The sequence below is a fragment of the Phlebotomus papatasi genome, chromosome 1 (genome assembly GCF_024763615.1).
Source record: "Phlebotomus papatasi isolate M1 chromosome 1, Ppap_2.1, whole genome shotgun sequence".
NCBI classification, from domain to species: domain Eukaryota; kingdom Metazoa; phylum Arthropoda; class Insecta; order Diptera; family Psychodidae; genus Phlebotomus; species Phlebotomus papatasi.
In genome coordinates, this window is record NC_077222.1 from 95,332,705 (window position 1) to 95,357,018 (window position 24,314).

At 33.6% G+C, this 24,314-nt stretch overlaps 1 protein-coding gene across 4 annotated transcripts in view; it reads right to left on the reverse strand.

The window, feature by feature from the left end:
- Window positions 1-1,840: 1,840 nt before the first annotated feature.
- Window positions 1,841-24,314, reverse strand: part of LOC129809843 (uncharacterized) — a 38,128-nt gene continuing 15,654 nt past the window's right edge. For 2 of the 4 annotated variants that reach the window (XM_055859968.1, XM_055859969.1), the window contains exons 3-6: window positions 11,818-12,334; window positions 6,337-9,189; window positions 6,106-6,267; window positions 1,841-3,056 (exon numbers count right to left, since the gene is read on the reverse strand). In XM_055859968.1, coding sequence (XP_055715943.1) covers window positions 3,035-3,056; window positions 6,106-6,267; window positions 6,337-9,189; window positions 11,818-12,314 — 3,534 coding nt within the window. In that variant the 5' untranslated portion in view covers window positions 12,315-12,334 and the 3' untranslated portion in view covers window positions 1,841-3,034. Of the gene's footprint in view, window positions 3,057-6,105; window positions 6,268-6,336; window positions 9,190-11,817; window positions 12,335-15,815; window positions 16,867-24,314 lie in introns of those variants that run through there. The other 2 variants (XR_008752682.1, XM_055859967.1) reach the window with 2 other exon arrangements.

Consider the following 24,314-nt stretch of genomic DNA (forward strand, 5'->3'; position numbering starts at 1 on the left):
TTATTTAAAAGTTGACAAAATCTTGCCAATAGCTTCTTCTTTGTAGAACTGAAATACAAGTTAGTAGACAGAGAGGTCAATCTTGGTTCGATCGAGCGTATAGAGAAGCATGGAACGGCTACCCTCCTCACTCGATCTCGACGAGTGATTCCCTTAACCGCCCGGAGGTATCTCATCTCAGTAACTTATACTCGTGATCCTTTTTTTCTTTCCTTCAAATTATTATAGTAATTTTTGAACATGATGATTTTAGATAGTGGATGTAGGCGCGTTTCGAAAAATCTAGAAAGGTGTTCACGTTTCTGAAGAAGTGTTTTAGCGTTTCTCAAAATGTTTTAGTTTTTCTTTTTTTGAAACAATTTTGCCATTCTCGATAGGTTTCCGCAAATTTAGAAACGCTTTCGTGTATAGGGGGCAAGCAATATCTATTCTTAAATCTAATATACTTAGGAGGTGACCTGCTTATGCAATCGACTGGTGTGGGCTCCAGACTGTCGCGAGCTCTCCGCACTATGTCCTATCACTTGTACGACTCGAGACGAACTCACGTCCGTACTCACTGAGATCGTACGATCGACTAAACTACTACAGTCGTCTCCACCATCACCAGAGGCGCTGGCCTAGAAAGGAGACATTGCGTCTCGAATATTTAGGGTTGCCTCAGCAGAGCATTTATTGCTATAAGGCGGGAAATTTAAGCTCTACACGTGTATCTTTGATTCTTTTTATTGTCTTTGAATAATCTTAGTGATTTTAGAAACGATTAGGCTATTCTCAATGCGTGACCAATGTTCTAAAAACATATCTGTGTTTCATGAGATGTATTTCCGCGTTTTCCACATATCTAAAAATGTTTTCGTACTTCTTGGAAACTGTATTGAGATTTTCGATAAGACTCTAAATTTTTAGGAACGCTTTCATGTTTTATTTACTTGTTTACACATTTTTAAGAATCGATTCAGTATTTTTTTTCTTTCTAGGAACGAATCTGCGATTCTCTATGCGTTTCTGAAGTTCCAAGAACATCCATGTTTTATAAGATGCGTTGCCATCCCTAAAAACGTGTGTTTCTTGAAAACAATTTTACGAATCTCCACACATTTCCGCATTTAGTAAAATATTTCCGTGTTTTTTTTTGATTTACTTGCACATTTTTAAGAATCGTTTCTGTATTTTTTTTCTTTCTAGAAACGCATGAACGATACTCAATATATTTACACGTTTTTAAAAACATTTTAATATTTTTTCACTGAGAGAAATCCGAAAATGTTAAGTTTACCCTGCAGTGCCTGCAGTATTAATCCAAAATCTGTGTAAATATTACCCCTTTTAGGTGTATTATGAGTTAAAGTTACCCTTTTTCATGTTAATTTTACCCTTAAAAAGGTGTAAAATTAACATTAAAAATGTTGATATATTTTTACACCCAAAAAGTGATAAAGTTACGAGGAAAAAAATTTAATTGCACCCTCTTTTTTCTCAGTGTTCGATGCGTTTTCGAGTTTTAAGATTTGTTTCCGTTATTGTTAGAAACGATTCGACAATTTTAGAAACATTTTTTTGCCAAATGGTTTCAATTTCTAAAATGAGTTGCCCCTTATGCTTAATTTTCTGAAAAAAATGATAGAACATTAAAATTTAAAAGAATATTAGTCGTAATTTGTAAAGGTAAAATTAGGATTAGTGGGTTTTTCTTAATGCTAGCAAAATTGTGGGAAATCCAAATTAGAAAAGCTTTAGAAAAATTAAAAAAAATCCCTCTTTGCGTCTCGGCTAAACACTGAGAGAAATAATGGAAATAAAGAATAAAATCGGACTTGAAGTTAATTTCAAAACACTGTTTTTTTTTAGTAATTAGACAAGTATTTTTATTAAACTCATTTGTAAGCAATAAATAAAATCTTTTACAATGCAGAGAATCCACAAAAGAAAAAGTCATCAAGAGGTATCCTCAGAAAAATTGCATTTCAATTTATCATTCTTTCATCTTTGGGAGAGTAGCTTGTATCCAAAAGAAAAATCATATATTTAATACAGATTTCTTCTACACTTAAGCTTGCATCTTTTCAAAATTCACTTTTGTTCATACCAAGAAAATTAATAAAAATAAATTATACTTCAATATGGCACTTCTTCGGCATATTCATTGCTTTCAAAAAGAAAAATCATTGTTTGAAAATTATAAACGCAAAATGCACCCATCGCAGGCTGTTTTCAATTTCACTTTCAATATTTCACAATAGCAATAAGAACGGTATTTCATAAAATTGATATTTTTTTCCATTATACATTAAAGTAATATATTTTTTTTACTTTGATAGCTTATAGGTAAGTTTGTTTTAAAATGTTTTTTTTCTTCTTCACTTTTCTCTTATCTTCTCTGTTTTATAATCTATAAGAAATATCACTTTGCAACTCAATACATTCAACTAATCCAATAAAGATTTTTTTTTCATTTTTAAATTCTCAATAATTAATTATAAAAAAAGGAAGCGATATAAAGTAATGTACTATGTTCCTCACAATACACTCTTCATCCAACCTGCCTTCTCTGCAAAAAGCTTTCACATGATTATTTTTTTCATAGTAGTAAATCCATTTGCAATCCCTAGGTGAAAAATAATTCCACAATTCATTTAAAAAAAAAAAGAAATTCGATAAGCACACATTTAAACTTACGATTTTAGTGATAATATTTTTTGTTTGCTTCAAATACGGTGAAGAAATTGGTAGAAATAATTATTTGTTTTTTTTTGAGTATTTACTGTCGTCAGTGTTGCAGAAAGAAATTGTTCAATTTATACTTTTTAAACTTATTGAGGTGTCTTTCTACTAAATGATCTCTTTATGTTTTTCTTTTGCTAAGATCATAATTCAGCTCTTTAGCTAGGATTTCTTTTTGTAACTCTTTTTCATTACATTTTTCTTTAATGTAAATTATTTATGAAGCATTAATCATCTAATTGTTTCTATTCTCACTTGTTGGTTTCTTATTAATTAAGAAATGATGAATTAACTTTATAGTCCATTTTCTTTACCGTGTCCTCGTTGGTACTCTGAAAAAGAAATAGAAATGTTATTTAAATAGAATTTTTTAATCGTTTCCAGTCAAGTATATTTTTTTTAGTTTCATTTAACTTGACAGTTTTTGTGTGCACTAAAGAAATTTTCAATTTGAATTAACCGATTGAATATCAATAAAAGAACTGTGCGAAATTCCGGACAGGTTTCATATTAAGCCGCAAAATTCTAAATTTGAAATGTAATGATTGTAATACAAATAGAATTTTCTCGTCTATTCTTTTTTAAGTGTTGCTTAAAATCTAAAAAAGTAGTTCACTATTTGTTTTTTCTATAATTATTCTTAATACATTTAAAATTGAGTCTAAATATTGCCTTGCGTGTTATATCGGACACCTAGTTTTGCGATGCTGCTTACCCTTTCCAAATATTTTCAAAAGCGATCTCAGTTGCGGAATAGGCAAGACCGTCGAGTTTTGGGTGGATTAAATATCTGACTCGATTCTCACAGTGCAGTGGTGAGTTCGATTCCTACCCGGTTCAAAAACAACTGAATGCTAAAAAAAGATACGTTCACTGTGATAAAACAAAAGAAAATGCACCGCCTCTGCACAAAAAACTTCGGGGGCACGGAAGAAACATCCATATCATGGCGAAGGCCCTCCCGGGTAGGGCTTCTGTAAGTGAAGTGATCGCTTCACTTTTATTTTGAATTGATTAATTTGTGAGACTTTGATAAAAACAAATGAAAAATATTGATTTTTAACACATTTTCAAAGCTATTCTAACATTCTTTTCGATTGAATAACACGTTATCCTGTTGTTGCCAACGTATAGTAAATCGTTCACTTTCCTGGTGAATCATTCATAACAGTTAGAGAATCCCTAATACCTATAAAGAAATTTGTGGTTTACAATGGACTTCGCACATTTTTCCAAGAAAGAATGTATGACTTTGCAACATTATTACATTGTAAAAAATATATATCCCGATATGTTTAGTAATAATAACATATTCAATTTTTTTACAGAATCTTGTTTGTAAAAGCGACGTTCTTATATTTCTGTGACATTCTTACAACCTATAGGAATTGAAAAAAAAATCTTTAAAAAATATTAAGATATTTTGAGAAAAAAGAAGTGTCCGATATTGCAAGCTGTCCGAAATTTGGCAGTTTCCCTATTTTTAAAGGAAGCATGTAAAAGTTGTAAATCGGTAAATAAATAGATAGAAAAAAATGGTAAAAATAGCTTAGTGGATAGGTCGATGATGCGAACCTACTTTTGAAATATAACATTTATCTTATAATTTCGAGCATTTTGCATAGTGAATAAAGTTAGCTACCATTTTTACAGCTCGAACTCTACAGAGAGAGCAGTTATACAATCCCTCTGTTATGGTTTTGTCCGTCCGGCTAGAACTTCCGTCTGGTCCGTCTGGTTAGAAACTTGGAACCTTAGAGGTACCCCCCTATAAGTCGAACCAAGGATCGTTAACATGCCCTTCGTTTTACGCCCACTTCTCTATTTCCGCGTCGTGCGATTGTTCTTCATTTTTGAATGTGTTTTAGATATTATCCACGCAGATATTTCGGCCTTATACGAAAATCTCGTTGAATCATTCCTAATAATGTTTTTCAATGTCAAAAATTAAAAACGCTGTAGAGAGCGCATTTCTCATCGGAATGGTATCGTGTTTAGACTCGTTGGAAAGGTCTTGGAATTTCCGATAAAACTGAACATTTTCCATTCGGTTCTAACTTCTAAACCTGAAATAACCCGATTCAATTTTATTCGAAATTCAATTATACTACTCCTGAGGTGTATTTTGGGCGATATTTTGAGTTTAGTCCTCGGCGAGTGGCCTTCAAAGTTGAAGCCAATTTCTTACTTTCACATACAAATGCGTATGGGAATTTTTCTGCACTCGTGATCGTTATGCTAAATATTTAAAAAGTGAGAAGTTTTTCCGTATTATAAGATACCTTTCCGTGTGGAGGGATAAATATAATAAATATTTGTTTAAATATTTTTTTTCCTTGTAGCACTGTGAGCTGAGTCCGAGATCAATTTAGGAATTGGCATCAAATTGGTCCATATTAAAAGGCCAACTTGCCATTCGCTTGATTTCAGTCAATAGAACTGGATATTACAGCGTTTTCCCGGTCCAAACCAGGTGTATTTAAACTTTAAACTTATGAAGGGTGTATTTAATGTTTTGAACGGTAGTGTAAGATCAATAAATTAATTCAATAGGAATTGTGATGTTTTTCTTAGCCTTTCAATCGCCCAAAAACTTCGGGGACATGGAAGACGCATCCACACTATAAGGAAGGCGTTCCTGGGCGATCTACGATCAGCACATTCTTCCAACACGAGTACGTTGTAAAGATTACATTGTAATAGAAATAAAGTGTCTCCGATACGATTAATAATAATAATACAGTAGACTCTCGCTCAATCAACTCTTTCTCGATCGGGCGAAAAATTTGGTTGACAATTTTCACTTTTAATTATGAAGCTAATTTGTTCAAATTCGCTGTAGTTCTTCCTATTTTATTGTGATTCTTTATAATTGAGCGCTTTTTGTGGAAATTACAAAGGCTTTGACGCCCAAATCTATCAATATTATTATTATTAAATTTTTAAGGCTTTGTTAATATCGCCTTTGGTTTTGTGTGCTCGCTGAATTCAGTGTGTTTCCTTTATTGTTTTTGTGCATGCAAAATTTTGTTTATTTTTGTTTTAATGTGTATTTAGAACTGTGTATATTAATTTTATGGAAATTCACTTATTTTATAGTTTGTATAGTGCTTAATAATTGAGGTAAAATCTATCAATAAACCGGATGGCATTTCGCCCCAAATGCCCTTTTAAGAGAGAGTCCACTGTAATCGCAAATCGGAACAATATCCAATTTTAAGAATTTTGTCTGTCTGTAAGCCTTTGCAAAGATTGTGCCCATTTTTATTAACCCTTCGATTAGTTTAGAAATCTCCAACTTTTCAGCTGGAGCTTTTCAGCTACCTTCCTGCCCACAATTATTTTAATTTAGAAAATCTAGCAGAAAAATCGAATTCTTACCTTGGATTCGGTGTTTTCTTTGGTGTTCCATGCAGTTTTGTTGTCGTTCTTGTTGTCACAGCAGAAGGATTTGTGGGCGACGTGTTGGTAGTCGTGGTATATTTCCGTGGCGGTACAATCTTACTCGGCGACCTGAGACTCTTGTTCTCATTCTGTTGGGGTCTGAAAGAAAAAAAAAGAATGGTAAGATTCATGTTTCTGTCAAAGAAAAGAAGTTCTGAAATCCCTTACTTTGCCGTCGGATAGCTGACTGGGCGGGGAATTCTGGATTTGGGTGCTGAAGTCGGCGTTGATCCTCCACTCTTTGTCTCCAGCTTATTCTCCTTCATGTCCTTCATGAGACCCTGACTATCCTTACTCAGCAGCTCCCACTGGATTTGCAGTCTTTTGAAACGATTGCTCTGAATCTTCTCTTGTTTCTCCTTCTCCGACACCGCCGCTGTCTTTCCCCTGGGCACCGCCATTGAGATATTGGGCGAATTGGGTGGTGTTGTGAAGGCCTTAACCCCTGCCGGAGGCATCACTAGCAAATTATTGTTGATGATATTGGTATTATTGCCCCCTTCGGGTGGATTGAAGGACACCCTCTTCTGCACCAGAGCCCTACTAACTTCATTTCTCAGCTTAAGCCTATCATAGGGCTCTGTCACATTCTCTATGGACTCCAGGATATTCGCAACTTCGGCATAGTACTTGAGTTCGGACTTTGGGACACTACTTAGGAAATTTTCTGCTCTTGTCCTTGCATCTGCATCAGCAGCATCCTTCTGGGGTGATGTGAATGGGGGTGTCTGACTGAGGCGTCCGGACAGGGCCCGATTGAGCTCGAGGTCATTCAATTCGGTCATGTAGTTGAAATTGGTCTTGCTGAGTTTATTAACTGCATTGCAGTCGTAATACTGTTTGGGATGCGGAAGTCTATGATTGCTGGGATCGATGTTGTTGTAGCCGGAATAGAGAGGACGTGGTGATCGATAGGGCAATCTCTTATCTACGCTCTCATACTCTTCGGGGAAGTCTTCATTGCCGTAGTAGGGCATGTCTTGAAGGGATCGTCTCTTCTCAACTTGAGCCCTCTGCTCCTCCTCAATCATACTGTTACGCTTGTACCGTGGCTTTGGTTGACTAGCACCTCTCCTGAGGATCCCTTTAACATTCCTCCCGGTCGGCGGACGCTCTAGGTCACTCTCAATTTTGTTGTTGTCGTACTGGTAGACATACATATTTCGCATGTTGTCATTGTTGTTGTCCAGTTCGGAGTCTGTGAGGAGAGTCGAGGAGCCACGGTAGCCAGAACTTGGAGGTTGATTTGTTGAGGAATTGGAACTGCTGGAAGTGCATGTACCCTGGACATAGCTAGCACAGTCGCAGGAGAGAGGCCGAGAGGATCGTCGAATGGGTGGTGTCATTGAGAAGAGTGGCTTTTGGGATGTCAAATCCCCATCCAACTCATCATCATCCTCCACTTCTGGGATATTCCGGAGCATTCGTCGATATTCCTTGGGCAACAACTGCACCAGGGACTTCCAGTCGACAATGTGATTGTACTTTCCTGCTGCAATATTCTCAATGTCAGCCAGAGATTTTGGCCTAGGACGCTTCGTAGCTGGAAATTCCAATGGTGACAGTATAACTTCATTCTGCATCTCGAGAAAGTCCAGATTGGGAAGAGTGTAGTTTGGATAGATCACATAGACTGGAGCTGTCTTCTTCTCATGCCTATTGAGCTGTGCTAGGAAAGACGGTGGCACAACTTTAACCCTCTCCTTGGGCGGTGGCATGGGGAAGGAAGTTTGCATGGATCTAGTTATCATATCCAACGGTATCTTTGTCTTATTGTACACTTGAGTCAAATTCTCACTTGTCCTACTCGTATCCGTGAGGCTACGATTGGCCTCCAGGGAATTATTGTTGTTGAGATTAAATACAGCTGGATGTTTTGGTTGGGTACGTATATTGAGATTGCATTCCTTGTAGCTCCGACGCGATGGTGAATCAAAGACTTCCTTGTACAAATCATTGGAACGCTGTCGTTCATTCACTTTCTTATTGTCCATATTCACCTGAACATCGAGACTATCATACTGACAGCTACTATCATCATCACCCTCCTCATCGTGCCTACTGAGGGCCGAACACTTCCCTGAATCATTCATACTCCTCTTACGCACCCGATTCTGCTCAGCCGACGACGAAGAATCACTTGGCCAACATCCCGAAGACACATCCATGCACGTGTCCGTGGAATTGCTCTTTTGCTTGATAAACAACTTCACCAGACTGAAAGATGGTTGATTGGGCACGTGTTCATTGTTGCTGGTGTTGCTGCTGCTGGCCAATGGAGCTGGACTCTCACTGTCCGATGACACTGGCATTGGGAACACCACCCTCGGCACCCTCCCATGCAAGACCGAATTACTCGTAACCTGACTCACATTCAACGGATTCACGTGACCAGGATGCAAACTCGGCATACTCGAACTCTTTCTCAGGACACAATTGTGACTGTGCCGTGGAGCATTTGCCACAGCTGTATTATTATTCCCAGACGGATATCGCTGTAGCTGCGAACTAGCCGCCTTCTTCAATTTACTCCATGTCGTGAAACCCGTATCAGATCTCGACATTGATTCCAGTGCCTTCCTCCTCACAACCTCATCAATCTTCTGATGACGCACATTGTGACGACTATCAACATAGTAACTATCCTCCGAATACGCTATACTCCCCTCAAAGGCAATCGTGTAGTTATCCTTATTAGCCTTGCACGTGAGTATAATATCCTCATTTGGATATCCATCCATATCCAGTGAATCTACACTGATATGAGATTCCTTCACAGGTGAAAAAAGCAATTCTGACTTACATATTGACGTATCAAATTCATTTTCCGACCTCTTCCTCGATGACGGTATATTCAACAGAGAATGAATATCCTCAGCCCGAAAACTCTCCATATCCACTTCAGCCAGATTCACATCAATATTCTTCGCTAAATCCTCATAATACGACAATTCCCCTATCCCATTGTACGACGCTGACAGAGATGACAAAATACTCTGATGAGGAACACCTTCTCGATACCTAACACAAAATATTATCGAGAAAACGAAAGTTGACTCATTACCAGTCATTAACAAGTAATTTCTGGGAAGAGAAGCCTTATCAGACTATTAGACTTTATCGCTGCAATCAATAAGACTGAATCACATTGCAAGAAGTCATGCAAAAATAAACTTGATAAAAACACATAAACGGAAATTAAAGTTACAACAAGGCAATTAAAGTGCAAAATGTTTAATGAAAATACCAATTAGAAAACAAAAATACTCCGTAAAAAAATTGTGAAATAAATATGCAAAAATAAATAATAAAATAAATGTGAAAAGTATTTTGCATTGGATATCTTTGTGTATAAATCTCTAATTTTATTTTTATTAACTCTTTCATGATTGTTCTGTTATATATTAATTCACAATAAAATTATTTTTCTCATACTTATTAGTTTTATGCTCATGGGAATGCTTATCTAATTTTGATAATTAGGTCATTATGTAAATTAAGGTTATGTTGGACTTAACCGCAAATATTTCTGATATATATATTTTTTGCATAATCTGGAATTCCTGAAATTCTTACTCTTATCCTCTAATTTCAACGCATTGAAAAAGAATTTTTGTCTCACTTTTCTTGTCGTGTCAAACGTTCTGAATTTGAAACTATAGGGTAAGTGTGCCAAATTCCGGCCAGCTTTCAATTTCGGCCACCTTTTTTGTTCCTCGAATTTCTATGAACTTTTAGATTTTACATACTCTAGAGATTATACAATGCAAAAGAATAACAAAAAATGTAGCTTCGACAAACGAGATGACGTGAAAAAGGCATTGAAAGAATTCCTGAAGGGCAAGGAACTATGGGAATGAAGGTGGCCGAAATAGGGCACCAAAGCTATGTCTAAATTTTTATTCATTTTAAAATGTCTTAAGAATAATTTTAGAGTAAATAAAGACGATAAACTGTCTACAAGGTTCTAAGCAACACTCCTTAAGTAGAAGGAATGAAAAAATCAATTTCTATTAAAGATATTACATTTCAAACTTGAGACTTTGGCGCTTGCATGCAACTATGCCGAAATTTGGTACACTTACCCTATTAGGTTGTAACCTCAAATTTTTTTGAGGTTAGAACTTTTTAATTTAAACGTCTGTTACTGTCTATTAAACTGAAAATGACAGAAACTTTTCAAAACCTCTTAGGTCTCAAATAACCTAAGCCATTCAAAGAGAAATAAATAGAGAACACGTCAACAATGTTTCAATATCAAAAAAAAACTTCTTTCAGTTGTAACCTCAAATTTATTTTAGGTTAGAAATTTTTAATTTAAGTGTTTACTACAGTCTATTAAACTGAAAATTATTTTAAAATCTCAATTTTTCTTTCAAAATTTTCAGGTTAGATAGATTGCATTTAAATCGAAAGGTTTTGAAATTGTTAAAGAATAGTTCAAGTCGATCTAATCTTTAAGAATTTTACAAATACTCTAGAAATTTTTCAAGACCTCTTAGGTTTCAAATAACCTAAGACATTCAAAGAGAGAAATAAATAGAGAACATGTCGAAAATGTTTCAATATCCAAAAAAAACTTCTTTAAGTAGTAACCTCATTTTTTTTAGGTTAGAATTTTTTAATTTAAGTGTTTGTACAGTCTACCAAGGTTAAAGTAATTTTAAAATCCCAATTTGTCTCCTAAATCGTAAATAAAATATGATTTCCCAGGATGCACAGTATACATATTACATTTAAATAAAATAAAGATTTTAAAATTATTAAGAAAAATAGATTAAATTGGTCTGATAATTCAAAAATTTGCAATCTTTTAAATTTTTCATAATTTTACAAATATACTTTAGAAACTTTTCAAGATCATTTGGGTATTTCAAAGCACAAGACATTCTTGCTAAATTATATGTTCAATTTTTAAGCTTTGATCGGTGTGACCAAACATAACCATAAATCTCGAAATTTTTTTTTGGTTAAATAAATAAAGAACATTTCGAAAAAGCCGCAATACTAGTTTTTTACTAGAAAAAAAAAAACTACTTTAAAGTGTCAATTAAATTGGTTTTGTGTTTTATTTAGTGTGGCAAATAACAGCTTAAAATCTCTTATTCTAACCTCAACAATTAATTTGCAATTAAAAAATATATTAGGGTTAGATTTTTTCTTTATTTTCTTAGTTTCTTATTTTTTTTGAGAAACATAGAAAAACTTTAGTGATTACGATGTTTGGGCTCATACGAAGCATGAGCACTTTCTCCTTAAATAATTAATTAATTAATTATTAAATATCTGTTACAGAAGTAAAATTAAAAATAAATTTTACTTTTAAAAAATCTAATTTTATTTTTTTTAATGATTTTTGTTTAGATTTCTGACTAAATTTCACTCCAATAATTTTTCTGACAGTAATAGCAGAGATAACGTAAAAACCTCAAGAAAATTAGTGATAAAGAAAGACCCAACAAAAATAGAGATCAAACAGACGACACTGCCCTAATCTCTGATAATTTGTGCATTAAAATCCCAAAGCTCAATGAAAACGTGACAAACAGAATTTCACTCTAATATCCATCCACTTTTAGTTTAACAAAAAAAAACCATAACAAAATGCTCTCTGGGAACTATAATATGCAGGTAAAAGCATGTACTTACCCATAATCCAGAAACCACTGATAATCGGAGTTGTCGTGAGTGAAATCTTGTGATGAGGCAACGGAGCATTGAAGCTGATTAACTGCATAATGTGGATTACTATTGTAATCCGCTTCGGGGCTGGTCATTTTGTCGATTAATTTGTAATTTAAGCTGTCCAAGAGCGACAATGACTGATGCTGCTCATTCAGTGCGACACTTCGCAGAGCGTTGAAATTGCGATGGATATTTGTCAGCACTATCTGGACGTTTGTCTTTAAATGCTCCTCAGTCAATCGCTGCTTATTGTTGGCGATCGGCTCAAAATTATTATTGCCAATATCCTGTTCATTAGTGGCAATTGTGGCAGAAGCAGCAGCAGCAGATAAACCACAAGTAGCCGTCTTTGACAAATCTCCTTCGCACAAATTCACTGCAACACTGGACAATGGTGCCTTACAATGTTGAGGAGTTGTATTGGATAGTCGTGACTTTTTACGGTATGTCTGCTCGGACATGCCACGCACGGATTTTTTCCCTACAAACAGAGACAGAGAAATTGTCTACTTTAGTATCTTTTATATATATCTAACATTATAAACTCCAACTGAAAGGGAGAGCAATGTTGTATAACGCTTTCAACATTACTTTATTTCAAAATAAATTAAGACGCGACGCTTATTCCTTTTTGTGTGTCTTTTATGGACATAGGACTACACGGTTAAAGATTGTGTAATGCTTTGAAGAACCCCCTACATAAGTAACATGGAATATCCTCAATTTTCATTTTTGGATGAAGTTGCTATGTGAGTACTTATTTTTCAAATATAAAAACAAAACTTTGAATTCTTCCTAATAACGACTTTCACGGTTAAAGATTAACTCTTTCGCGTCTTTAGGGTCATATATGACCCGGGGAAAAAAGTTTCTTTTTGGCCATTTACATTAATTGAAATCTAACTGGAGTCTTGAGAAAATGAGCCAAGAATCTTACATCCTTCTATTATGATGTCGTGCACGAACAGATAGATTTCAATTAATGTAAATACCAAAAAAAAAACTTTTTTCCCCGAGTCATGACATTACCCTAAAGACGCGAAAGAGTTAAACAGTTCTGAAGAGCGTAGGTATTCCACAACAGATTCCGTCAAGTATAAACTTATTTGAAAAGTCTTGAAATTCCGAATTAAGTCTAAACCGGTTTAAATCGGTGTTGAACCAATTATTCATTTTTAACCGAAATTCAATTTCGTTATCGAACTGTTAGTAAGTATGATCTTTTAGGTGATCCGTAAATCGGTTCAAATTAGTTCTAAACCGGGAAATATAGAGAATAGTGTCTTGACAAAATAAATAATGCGAAAGTACTTTTGGAATAAACAGCATATAACATGGATTTCAGACTGGAGGTTTATCCCAGTTCACAAAGATTAATAATTTCTCATCAACTAGCGATTGCCGGGATTTTCTGACATCCTATAGATCAAATGCCCTTATTAATCCATCCTAAGTAAAAATTTGTCCAAAAATTTCGCTTCATAGGAAATTAGAACAATTAAGTCATTTGGATAAACCCAGGTCTGAAGCTAAAACGGTCTTAAAACTGGAGGTTTTAGACCAGTTCCCGCAGGTCTCAAAATCTTAATTAGTAACCAACTTTATTGGTTCTTCACAATCTAATAGATTATTGTTATTAATCGTGTTGAGGCGTAAAATTAAGTATTTCTTGCCCAAAAACGGACCACGTCAATGGCAAGTGGACTTGCCGACTCGCGTGTTCTTTCGACACTCAATTTAAGCCTCGTGGTAGAAGGATCAGCCAGTCCCCGGGGACTGTCCAGGAGCACCGATTTAGTTCCGATTAATGCCCTAAATACACGTATAGGTTCCTTCCTTGCTCCCTAATAGATCATATTCCCTTAACTGACTATTGAAAAATTAAAGAAATTAAAGTCTAAATTGGCTAAGGCTGATCCTCTAAAATATTTAGTTCGTAAAATTTTACGATTGAGGTAAATAAAAATTATGCGAAGAACTTCCATTACATGATTATAAGCTCTCATCCTGATTTTTAGCCTTCACAGCTGAATTTTCCAGTCTAAATATTTTCGAGGATCAGTCTCTGAGTCCATTTAGGCCTTAAGCCATTTAGCTAACACGGATTTCATAATAGTCCCCGAAGGGGGCTCGAACTCATAAATAACATCCAATTTTAATGTTTTTTTTTTCAAAATCTAATGGATCATTTCATTTTAATATCCAATGCCTAGTCAATTTTTTTTCTAAAAAAAAATCTTGCCTAATAAGAAATTAGATGAGTAACCCTTTAAGGACGAGAGGGACTCCGGTGTCCCAAAAACAAAAACTATTTTTTTTGACTATAAATAAAGTTCTGAAAAATTAGTTTTTATTTTTGGGACACCGGTGTTCCATTCGTCCTTAAAACGTTGAGTCATAAAACTAAATCATTAGTCTGGATACCGCATAAACCTTAGGTTTGAAGCCCTTATAAGTTACTAGTTCAAGAAATCAACAAAGTTGTAACGCATTGCCTCCCTTTTCTGGAAGAATTTAAAGAATTTGGTGCAATTTGTATTAATGCAAATTATATTTAATTAATTAATGAAAATTATATTTATAGTTCGAATTAATTAAAGGTTCAATTGGCGGAAAATACTCCTTAGCCTAACTTTCCCCTATGAAAATTTCAAAAGTTATTAAAAGGTTTATTCAGCATTAACTAATGGAACTTATTGTTTTGGAAGTGATCTTAGTTGAACATATCATCCATATACGATAATGACCTTTCTACATTTACTTCATGGTTTTTCCAACGTCAAAGCTAAAGTTTCAGTAGGGCATTAATTTGGAATCCCGGAAAATAAATTTAAAGTTCGGACTAGTCTTTTAAAACTTGATAAAAAGTCAATTGAATGAAAAAAGATTAGAATTTAATTACATCATTTAATTATTTTAACTTCTACGTGCGACGATCGGCGTCTTAACGTCGCAACCAACCTTCAGGACACGATGAAACATCCCTTAGCAAGTTATAGTTGTACAGTGGCGGTCAAAATACTAGAATTACTTTGCAAAGCTTATATTTTTTTTAACTTTTGTATTTTTTCCCAATTTGTTGATATGATTCTGAAGTAGAAATCTTCAAATTATTTAGAATCGTAGAATAAGGGTTGTTTTACCCGCTAGAGGTCTCTATTTTACACAGAATATGTCAATAATGAAATTCAATTTGGCCAAAAAAATTAGAATACTATCATTTACGGTTTCTAAATATGGCTCTATTTAAACTTATTCGATTTATAGACCACATTCTTTAATTTAAATGAAAGTGGTCCTATCGTGTTGTTCAAACCAAATTTTACTATTGATCTATTCTGTGAAAAATAAAGACCTCTAGCAGCCAAAGCAATATTTATTTTACGTAAGGTTATTATTTAAACATTTTTATATTAAAATTATTTCAACGAATTGGAATAAACAAAAATGCTAAAGGTAAAATAGTGATTTTTGAGGAGCTGATTCTATTATTTTGGCCGCCTCTGTATATTTTGAATAATTATCTTCAAAGAAATCTATAAATGCACAATTACTGAATTTATTATTACTTCATTATCAGAGCTTAAACTTTAAAAATGGTTTGTCCGAAATTTCGTGTCGTCCGGTTAAAGCTTATTTTTCGTCCGATTTGAGATTTGACTTATTTAATTTTTACAGCTTCGTAATTATGCCATTTTATCCTTCAAAATAATTTATAAACATTTCATAAACCGATATACCCATCCAAAAGAATGGTGTGAAAAAATACTCAGTGGACCCTTTGTGAATTCGAGCACTATGCGAATCATCCTTTGTCATAGCTTGAATATTGTGTAAGCAGAATAATAGGGGAGTATATAGAGTTTATAAGGAATGAACAATAGTGTTTGTAAAATCGATAAAAGAACTCTTTCAAGTGAATATGTCTCATTCTACAGTAAGTTTACAGAGAAGTCAAGTACCTTTCTTCGTGCTCTTCAAATCCACGTGACAAAAGACATTATTTTCTTTTGTATCGCATTTCCGCGACTTATTCATGGATATATTCCAAATTTTCATTAAACACACCATAAATATTAAGAGCATTAGAAAAATAAATGCCCAATGGCCCAAATCTGCAGCAAAAGCAACTTATTTGAGTATTTATTTTTTTTTTTTTTACTAAACAGTCACTTTAGTATTGTGTGATAATTTCACCATGATTTTAACTGTCTCTTATCTGCATCACATAATCACAAATAGGTCTATGTTATTTATAAATTCAGTAGACGTGTAATATTCTTTTAACAAAATTTATCACACTGTCACACTTTTCTTTTATCAGTTCTTTTTCAAAACCATTCTCATGTTCATTTTTTTTCCTTCAAAAATCACACCACAGAAATTCTTATTAAATGTCACGATTAAATCGTAGAACAAAAAATTATCTCTCTCCAAATGAAAATTGAAAAGTTCAAGCTGAATAAATCGGAAATAACTAGTGAAAGAAATTATTGTTTTTCGTGTACTGACGCCAAAAAGGAGCGATAGTGAAGCCCAGATGAGTCGCTCAACTTACAACGGAGAATATGTAATGAAAATTTGTTGGAATAATATGCTCGCCGCCACTACAGAAAAAAACGACGACTCTCAGCATAACGAAAAGCGGATGTTTAATTCATACTGATCTCCGACACAATCACACACAGATGCACTCCCCAGAATATGATCAGAAGATTACCCAGCACAAATAATGCTCTTCTCGACAATCACATTCTTTCATCTCTCAAAAAAACAACCCATAGAGAAAAATCTTGAAATATCTGCAGAGGAATTAGAATGAAAATTCTCATTCACAATAAAACGTTACATTGGTGTTGCGTGTGTTTTAGTCATCAATTACTCAAAAAATGAGTGATATTGTAATTTATTGTGGGAGTTTTTTCGCATAATAATTAACTTATTGCACATTGATTATGCTATATTGTGCATAATATTGCATTAAGAAGCATTGCCTTGTTTCTCCCATAGCGAACGCGACGAGAATGCAAAGAAGAGATGTTCAAGAGATGAGACGACCATTCACATTTTAATTTTGTGAAAGTAACACAAACACTTCTCAAGTCAATCATAGAGATGATTAGTGAAGGAAAATGTTGAATGAATGTTTTAGGACTTTGCAAAACGCTCAATGAACTTGTAATTCTATCATACAACTACATCGTATCAACTCCTTATATTCTCTCTAATAAATTGAAAAATTGAATTAAATAACATTTTTTTTATTTTTCCAAAATGAACTCAAAATTATAGCATATTCAATTCATAATTTCAATTTATATTTATAATAGGGGAAAGTGATACAAGTTGGACATAGTGTTACAAGTTGGACAATTCGCCGGTACAAGTTAGACATGGCTTTTTTCTTGATAAATACAGTACAAAATTTGTTTTTAAGCACAAGTAACCAATTTATAAAACTAAAGCATTAAAACTATACAAATAAAAATTAAGTACTAAATTTATAAAGAAAAAACACTCTGTCCAACTTGTACCACTTTACCCTATAAGATTAACATTAAGATTAATATCCCCATAGCAAAATTCCGCAAAAATTCCAATGGAAAACTTGCGTCCAAATGGCTAAATTCGCTGGAATTTGACGCTAAAATTCCACTAAGTTTTCCTATGGAATTTAAAGCCGGAAATTCCATGGAAATCATAGTGCTCCATGGAATTTACTAGTACGACATGCTGGAATTCCAGCGTTAAATTCCGCGGAGTTCCGCGGAAGATTTATATGGAAACTCACACGTGAAACGTCCGCGGGATAAGCTGGAAAAAACATATGGAAATTTCCACTATCTTTCCATAGTGTTTTATATGGATTTTTCCACTAGTTTTCTGAAATGTCAAACAAATAAAATGGTGTTGCGGCAACTTTTAGAATTTGTTTCCAAATCTTCCGCAAACATTTCTAGTGATTCATGTGGCAATTATAATATAATTAATTATGCGACACTGCGTTTCGTGTAGATAATAATGAAGTGATTACATTAAATAGGTCGCCAACCTAAAATAATACTGTTTTTATGTTAAATAATAAATATTTTCGAAAAAATTATTTTTTTTTACAAAATATTTTTTTATTGCTTAAAGTGTTAATTCGTTATTGCTGATTTAGTAAAACATATTATAAATCCTCGTAATATTTGCTATTTCTTTAATATTCGGAAGTAAAATCACGAGGTGCATGTGACAGCTTCATTTTTTCTCCATTTTATTTTGGTGGAAAAATCCACATAAATTCCACGAGCATTTCCATGGATGTATTCTATATGAAAAATCCAGCATAAATCCATTAAATTTTCCTTGGAACCTATTATGGAAAATTCCTATGGAATTTTTTAAGGCAAATAGTGGAAAATTCCGAGGATTTTTTCGCTTGTTATTCCTATTCCGCTTTCTTTTGCTATGGGGATACTTTCTGAACTGCGAGAATGACAAAAAAGGACAGCAAATGTTTTATCTTGCCTCTCTCTCGCATTTGACCACTACGTACAAAGTTGGTAGCCATTAAACTGCTCGAAAACTGACCGAATCACACAGTTGGCACGCATGGAAAATTGCTCGAATTGCTTGCAAGATGGTTCAGAAAACAATACGAACAGTAATATCTTATTGATAGTATTACTCTACTAGAAATGCAGCCTTTCCAATTTTTTCATATGTAATTTTGCATACTATACAGCTCCTTCCTGTGTTTTCTTATAGGGGCAAAAAGTAACAAAACGGATATTTTATTTTTTTACATGCTACTCGAGTTCCCCAGAAATTACTAATCAGCGCAGTTTTATAGGAAATTTACCGCTCTACAATTTTGTGGAAGTAATTTTCCACTATTTTGTAAGGAAATACATTTATTGAGCCGTTTTTTAAAAGGTAATTTTGTGACCATTCTCAAAAATGCTGGGCCAAATAGTATCAGTTTTAAGTTGAATAAAGAATAATCTCACGTTTCTATATTAATCATGGGATAAAGAACTGTTTCTCTTTTGTTTTAACATTTTTCTGAACATGATAAATAAGGTAGTGTCGACTAACATAGATTTACACATTTTACTAAACTAGGTGTCAAATTGGAAAATAAACCAGAGAAAAACATTTAGCGTTACTGCCTAATCATTTTTGCAATTGTTTAGTTAAAGTCTGATACTAAGTTATGGATATTACCAATAATTTTGATACAACACACCATTTCGACCATTTCCCTTTTATCCAAGACACCTTCTTCTAAGAAATATAGCAATCAGCCAAGAAATTTCTATCTGCTTACATCTTCGTGAATTTGATTACAAGTCTTTAAAAATTAAATAAACACCAAAAATTAATATTGAGGGAATAAACGAAGCCGAGACACATACCTTGAAAGCTTATCAACCATTCTAATTCTTGTTTTTCCTAGTTCTACAAGAGTTTTCTTTTCAAAAAAATAAAAAGTGGCAAATAAAAAGCCAAAGTGATAGCAATTTAAATCGAGCAGATAAATTGTCAATAGTTTTACATAAGCCTTTAGGAACTTTAGCTTTAAAAGTCCAGAGCAAAGGATATTCACTGAAATATTTATCCGACTGTTTGAAAGATATTTTAATAAATTCTTTGTAGAGATAACCTTAGAAAAACTAGGGATGATATAGCCCCGTTCTCCCCTTTCATAAGTTTTAAAGTTATCCGATAAGTGTCTTGGCTAACCGTTTTACAATTTTCATTCACATTTTAACACGAAAACTCCACATCAATCACACTAGAAGTCTCCCATCTAACCCCAGCGAGATCCATCTAACTCTGAAATGTGACTAATTTGACGTGATACCTCAAATTTTAATTACTCATCTTCTCAATGAGAATAAGCAAGATTTGAATTATAAATCAGAGAATTGCAGTAATTTGAATGAAGTGCAGGAAATTGAAATTCCACCACATAAATCCAATCCTAAGGCACTCTAAATTGAGGAAATGAAGCAATTGACGTGTACCATAGGAAACTATAGCATCCACTATAAAGTTTTTCCCCTAAATTCCAACATCACTCCCCCGCGTACTATCTCGTAATCACAACAAAAGTCACTGGCATATTGAAATTTCATTTTCAATTTCAATATAAATGAAAGCACCAAACACTTGGTATAATATCCTCAATGCAGAGCTATTTTCACCATACTATATATTACAAACACTCAATATTCTGCCATAGAGTGTTTTGATAAAAAGGCTGTTATGGTGAATATAAAGTTCGGAACTCGAGAATGTGGCGATGAGTTCATACATTTGAATTGATGCCAATTGAGAGTAATTTAAAATAGACCAACCAAGAGTCGTTATCAGAAGAGTGAAATGAGTGGTAGAGGTTCCTCTCTCAGCAAAAATTACATGCACAACACAACAAACACATAACAGAGAGCATAAGTTTTGAGTATAGGGGAAGATGAGGCAGTTAATAGTACAATTATATAATTAACTCTTGGATTGTTTAAATCCAAGTTTAAATCTCAATGGATCAAGTGGTAGAACATTCGCTCTATTATGCAAGTGTCCCGAGTTCGAATCTACTTTTGATGACTGGGAATTTTTCTAGAATTAAAGGCGTTAGAATTGCATCAAGTGAGCTTCATTGCACTTGATACTACAGGACATAGGACTGGCCTTTCGGATACTTTTGGAATAGAGCTTCTTTTATCCTTTTCTAAATGGAACTGGACCTTACCAAAGAGGAACATTATCCGACATACTTTAAATTAAAGTGTTTCGGTTTGATTAAAAACACTGCTTGAATAACAAGTTCTAAACTTAAGGATAACTTAACTCTTAACTGAACTTAAGGGTTTAAAAGGTCCTCGCGACCAGGTTTTAAAATAAAGGCGATTTATAGACGCTCCACATCTTAAAGATTATAAAATTTTAGTGTAGAATTTTTAATATGCGGCCGTAAAAATTTGAATATAAAAAGAGGATATAAAGATTTACAACACAAAGTTTTATCTCAGAATTGGGGAGATTGTCACAATTGAGCATAAACCTTTAAATGTTTAAAGAAATTTGACACTTCAAGATAAAGATCTTCAACAAATAATATGAATCAAACTTTAAAGTCCGACTTAAAGATTAAACACTTAAAGATTTATCTCAGAATTAAGAGAGAGATTTTTCACTACAATTTAAAAATTTATAAAGATTAATTTTAAACAAAGATATTGTTCTTCAGTACTAATTTCAATCTGGTTTAAACACATAATCTTCTGGCGTTTTTTGTAATTCATTAATATTTTAAACCTCTCAGAGTTTATAGGTTTAATTGCCGAATGCAAAGCTTAGAGGAAGATTCAGGAATTTGATTAAAAATTATTACATAACTTCGCCCAACTTTAGCTTCAAATCGAATTTGCATTGAAAGTTTGCTTACGTTAAGAATCTCATCTACAATAAGCTGATCTAGGCTTATCACATGATTTTAAAACTACATTCTCCTGCAAAAAGCTGATCTAGGCTTATAACCCGCTTTTAACTCTTTCGCGTCCCACTTTTATTCAGCAGATGAATTCATGTAAAATTGAGTTTTTCCTAATGCTTTATGATCAATTATAATAGTTCAGAGAGGAAAAAAATTTTCCATTGCGTGAAAACTCGGAAAAACCCCGGGTCATATATGACCCTGTTGTCCTCAAGGGAAGTGTATTTACCATTTTCAAAATCTATATCACGGGCTTTTTAAGAGTTTTTTTTGCTTGAAGTTACTAATTTGGCCAAAACCATGGCAAACTGGATTGTTTTGATGAACACTGTACTCCTGGTGTTCAAGGAATCTTCCTGGTAATCCCTTGAACAGTCACTGTCACAATATTTTGAGTGGTATTTGGCAAAAATAAACTTATCCACATATTTATTCACACACAATACAATAGCACAATATGAGACGCTTGCAGAATACTCTAAAATATTGCAAAATATGTTATAATTCATCAGATATAAGATGAAATGTCCAGGAGCAAGATGTCCCACCTGCATTTCACAAAGAAAAACAATGTCCCAACTACATTTCGCTATAGGTTTGGGACGAAAACACTGTTACCCTTGGGGACCATAGGGTCATATATGACCCGGAAAATTCTACACGCTTTTTTGGAAAATTGAGAGTAATTTATTATATCAAAATATGCAATATACAATCTTTGGATATTCTATTTTGTGTTTCTAAAGAACTTTTTGCTGAAAAAAATAAATGAATATAAAAAATTTTGAAAAAGAAAAGTCATTTCATAAAGTTCGAAATTCGTGATTTTTGATCTCAAATATTTTCTTTTCCTGAATATCTGGAGTCTTGAGAAAATTAGCCAAGAATCTTACAGCCTTCTATTATGATGTCGTGCACAAACCAATAGATTTCAATTAATGTAAATAGTCAAAAGAAATTGTTTTTTCCTCGGGTCATATATGACCCTAATGACGCGAAAGAGTTAAAACTTCAGATGACAGAAATGTATCCAAATTCGTACCGTAAATACGGGTTACCTTGTTCTCCGGCGGTAACTTTTCAGTAGGGCATTAATTTGGAATCCCGGAAAATAAATTTAAAGTTCGGACTAGTCTTTTAAAACTTGATAAAAAGTCAATTGAATGAAAAAAGATTAGAATTTAATTACATCATTTAATTATTTTAACTTCTACGTGCGACGATCGGCGTCTTAACGTCGCAACCAACCTTCAGGACACGATGAAACATCCCTTAGCAAGTTATAGTTGTACAGTGGCGGTCAAAATACTAGAATTACTTTGCAAAGCTTATATTTTTTTTAACTTTTGTATTTTTTCCCAATTTGTTGATATGATTCTGAAGTAGAAATCTTCAAATTATTTAGAATCGTAGAATAAGGGTTGTTTTACCCGCTAGAGGTCTCTATTTTACACAGAATATGTCAATAATGAAATTCAATTTGGCCAAAAAAATTAGAATACTATCATTTACGGTTTCTAAATATGGCTCTATTTAAACTTATTCGATTTATAGACCACATTCTTTAATTTAAATGAAAGTGGTCCTATCGTGTTGTTCAAACCAAATTTTACTATTGATCTATTCTGTGAAAAATAAAGACCTCTAGCAGCCAAAGCAATATTTATTTTACGTAAGGTTATTATTTAAACATTTTTATATTAAAATTATTTCAACGAATTGGAATAAACAAAAATGCTAAAGGTAAAATAGTGATTTTTGAGGAGCTGATTCTATTATTTTGGCCGCCTCTGTATATTTTGAATAATTATCTTCAAAGAAATCTATAAATGCACAATTACTGAATTTATTATTACTTCATTATCAGAGCTTAAACTTTAAAAATGGTTTGTCCGAAATTTCGTGTCGTCCGGTTAAAGCTTATTTTTCGTCCGATTTGAGATTTGACTTATTTAATTTTTACAGCTTCGTAATTATGCCATTTTATCCTTCAAAATAATTTATAAACATTTCATAAACCGATATACCCATCCAAAAGAATGGTGTGAAAAAATACTCAGTGGACCCTTTGTGTAATCCCTTGAACAGTCACTGTCACAATATTTTGAGTGGTATTTGGCAAAAATAAACTTATCCACATATTTATTCACACACAATACAATAGCACAATATGAGACGCTTGCAGAATACTCTAAAATATTGCAAAATATGTTATAATTCATCAGATATAAGATGAAATGTCCAGGAGCAAGATGTCCCACCTGCATTTCACAAAGAAAAACAATGTCCCAACTACATTTCGCTATAGGTTTGGGACGAAAACACTGTTACCCTTGGGGACCATAGGGTCATATATGACCCGGAAAATTCTACACGCTTTTTTGGAAAATTGAGAGTAATTTATTATATCAAAATATGCAATATACAATCTTTGGATATTCTATTTTGTGTTTCTAAAGAACTTTTTGCTGAAAAAAATAAATGAATATAAAAAATTTTGAAAAAGAAAAGTCATTTCATAAAGTTCGAAATTCGTGATTTTTGATCTCAAATATTTTCTTTTCCTGAATATCTGGAGTCTTGAGAAAATTAGCCAAGAATCTTACAGCCTTCTATTATGATGTCGTGCACAAACCAATAGATTTCAATTAATGTAAATAGTCAAAAGAAATTGTTTTTTCCTCGGGTCATATATGACCCTAATGACGCGAAAGAGTTAAAACTTCAGATGACAGAAATGTATCCAAATTCGTACCGTAAATACGGGTTACCTTGTTCTCCGGCGGTAACTTTCTGCCCCTGTTGTTCGTAAGCTTTACTTTAATTCTAGCACTTAAAGATGGTCTTTACCGATCCAATCTACAATGTCCGATCGATGAAGATTATTTTTAAATTACCAAAGAAAAGTTTAGGACAGCAGGGACCAAGTTCACACCCGGTTCCGATAGGCAGAGTACCCTCGATTTTTTCTAAG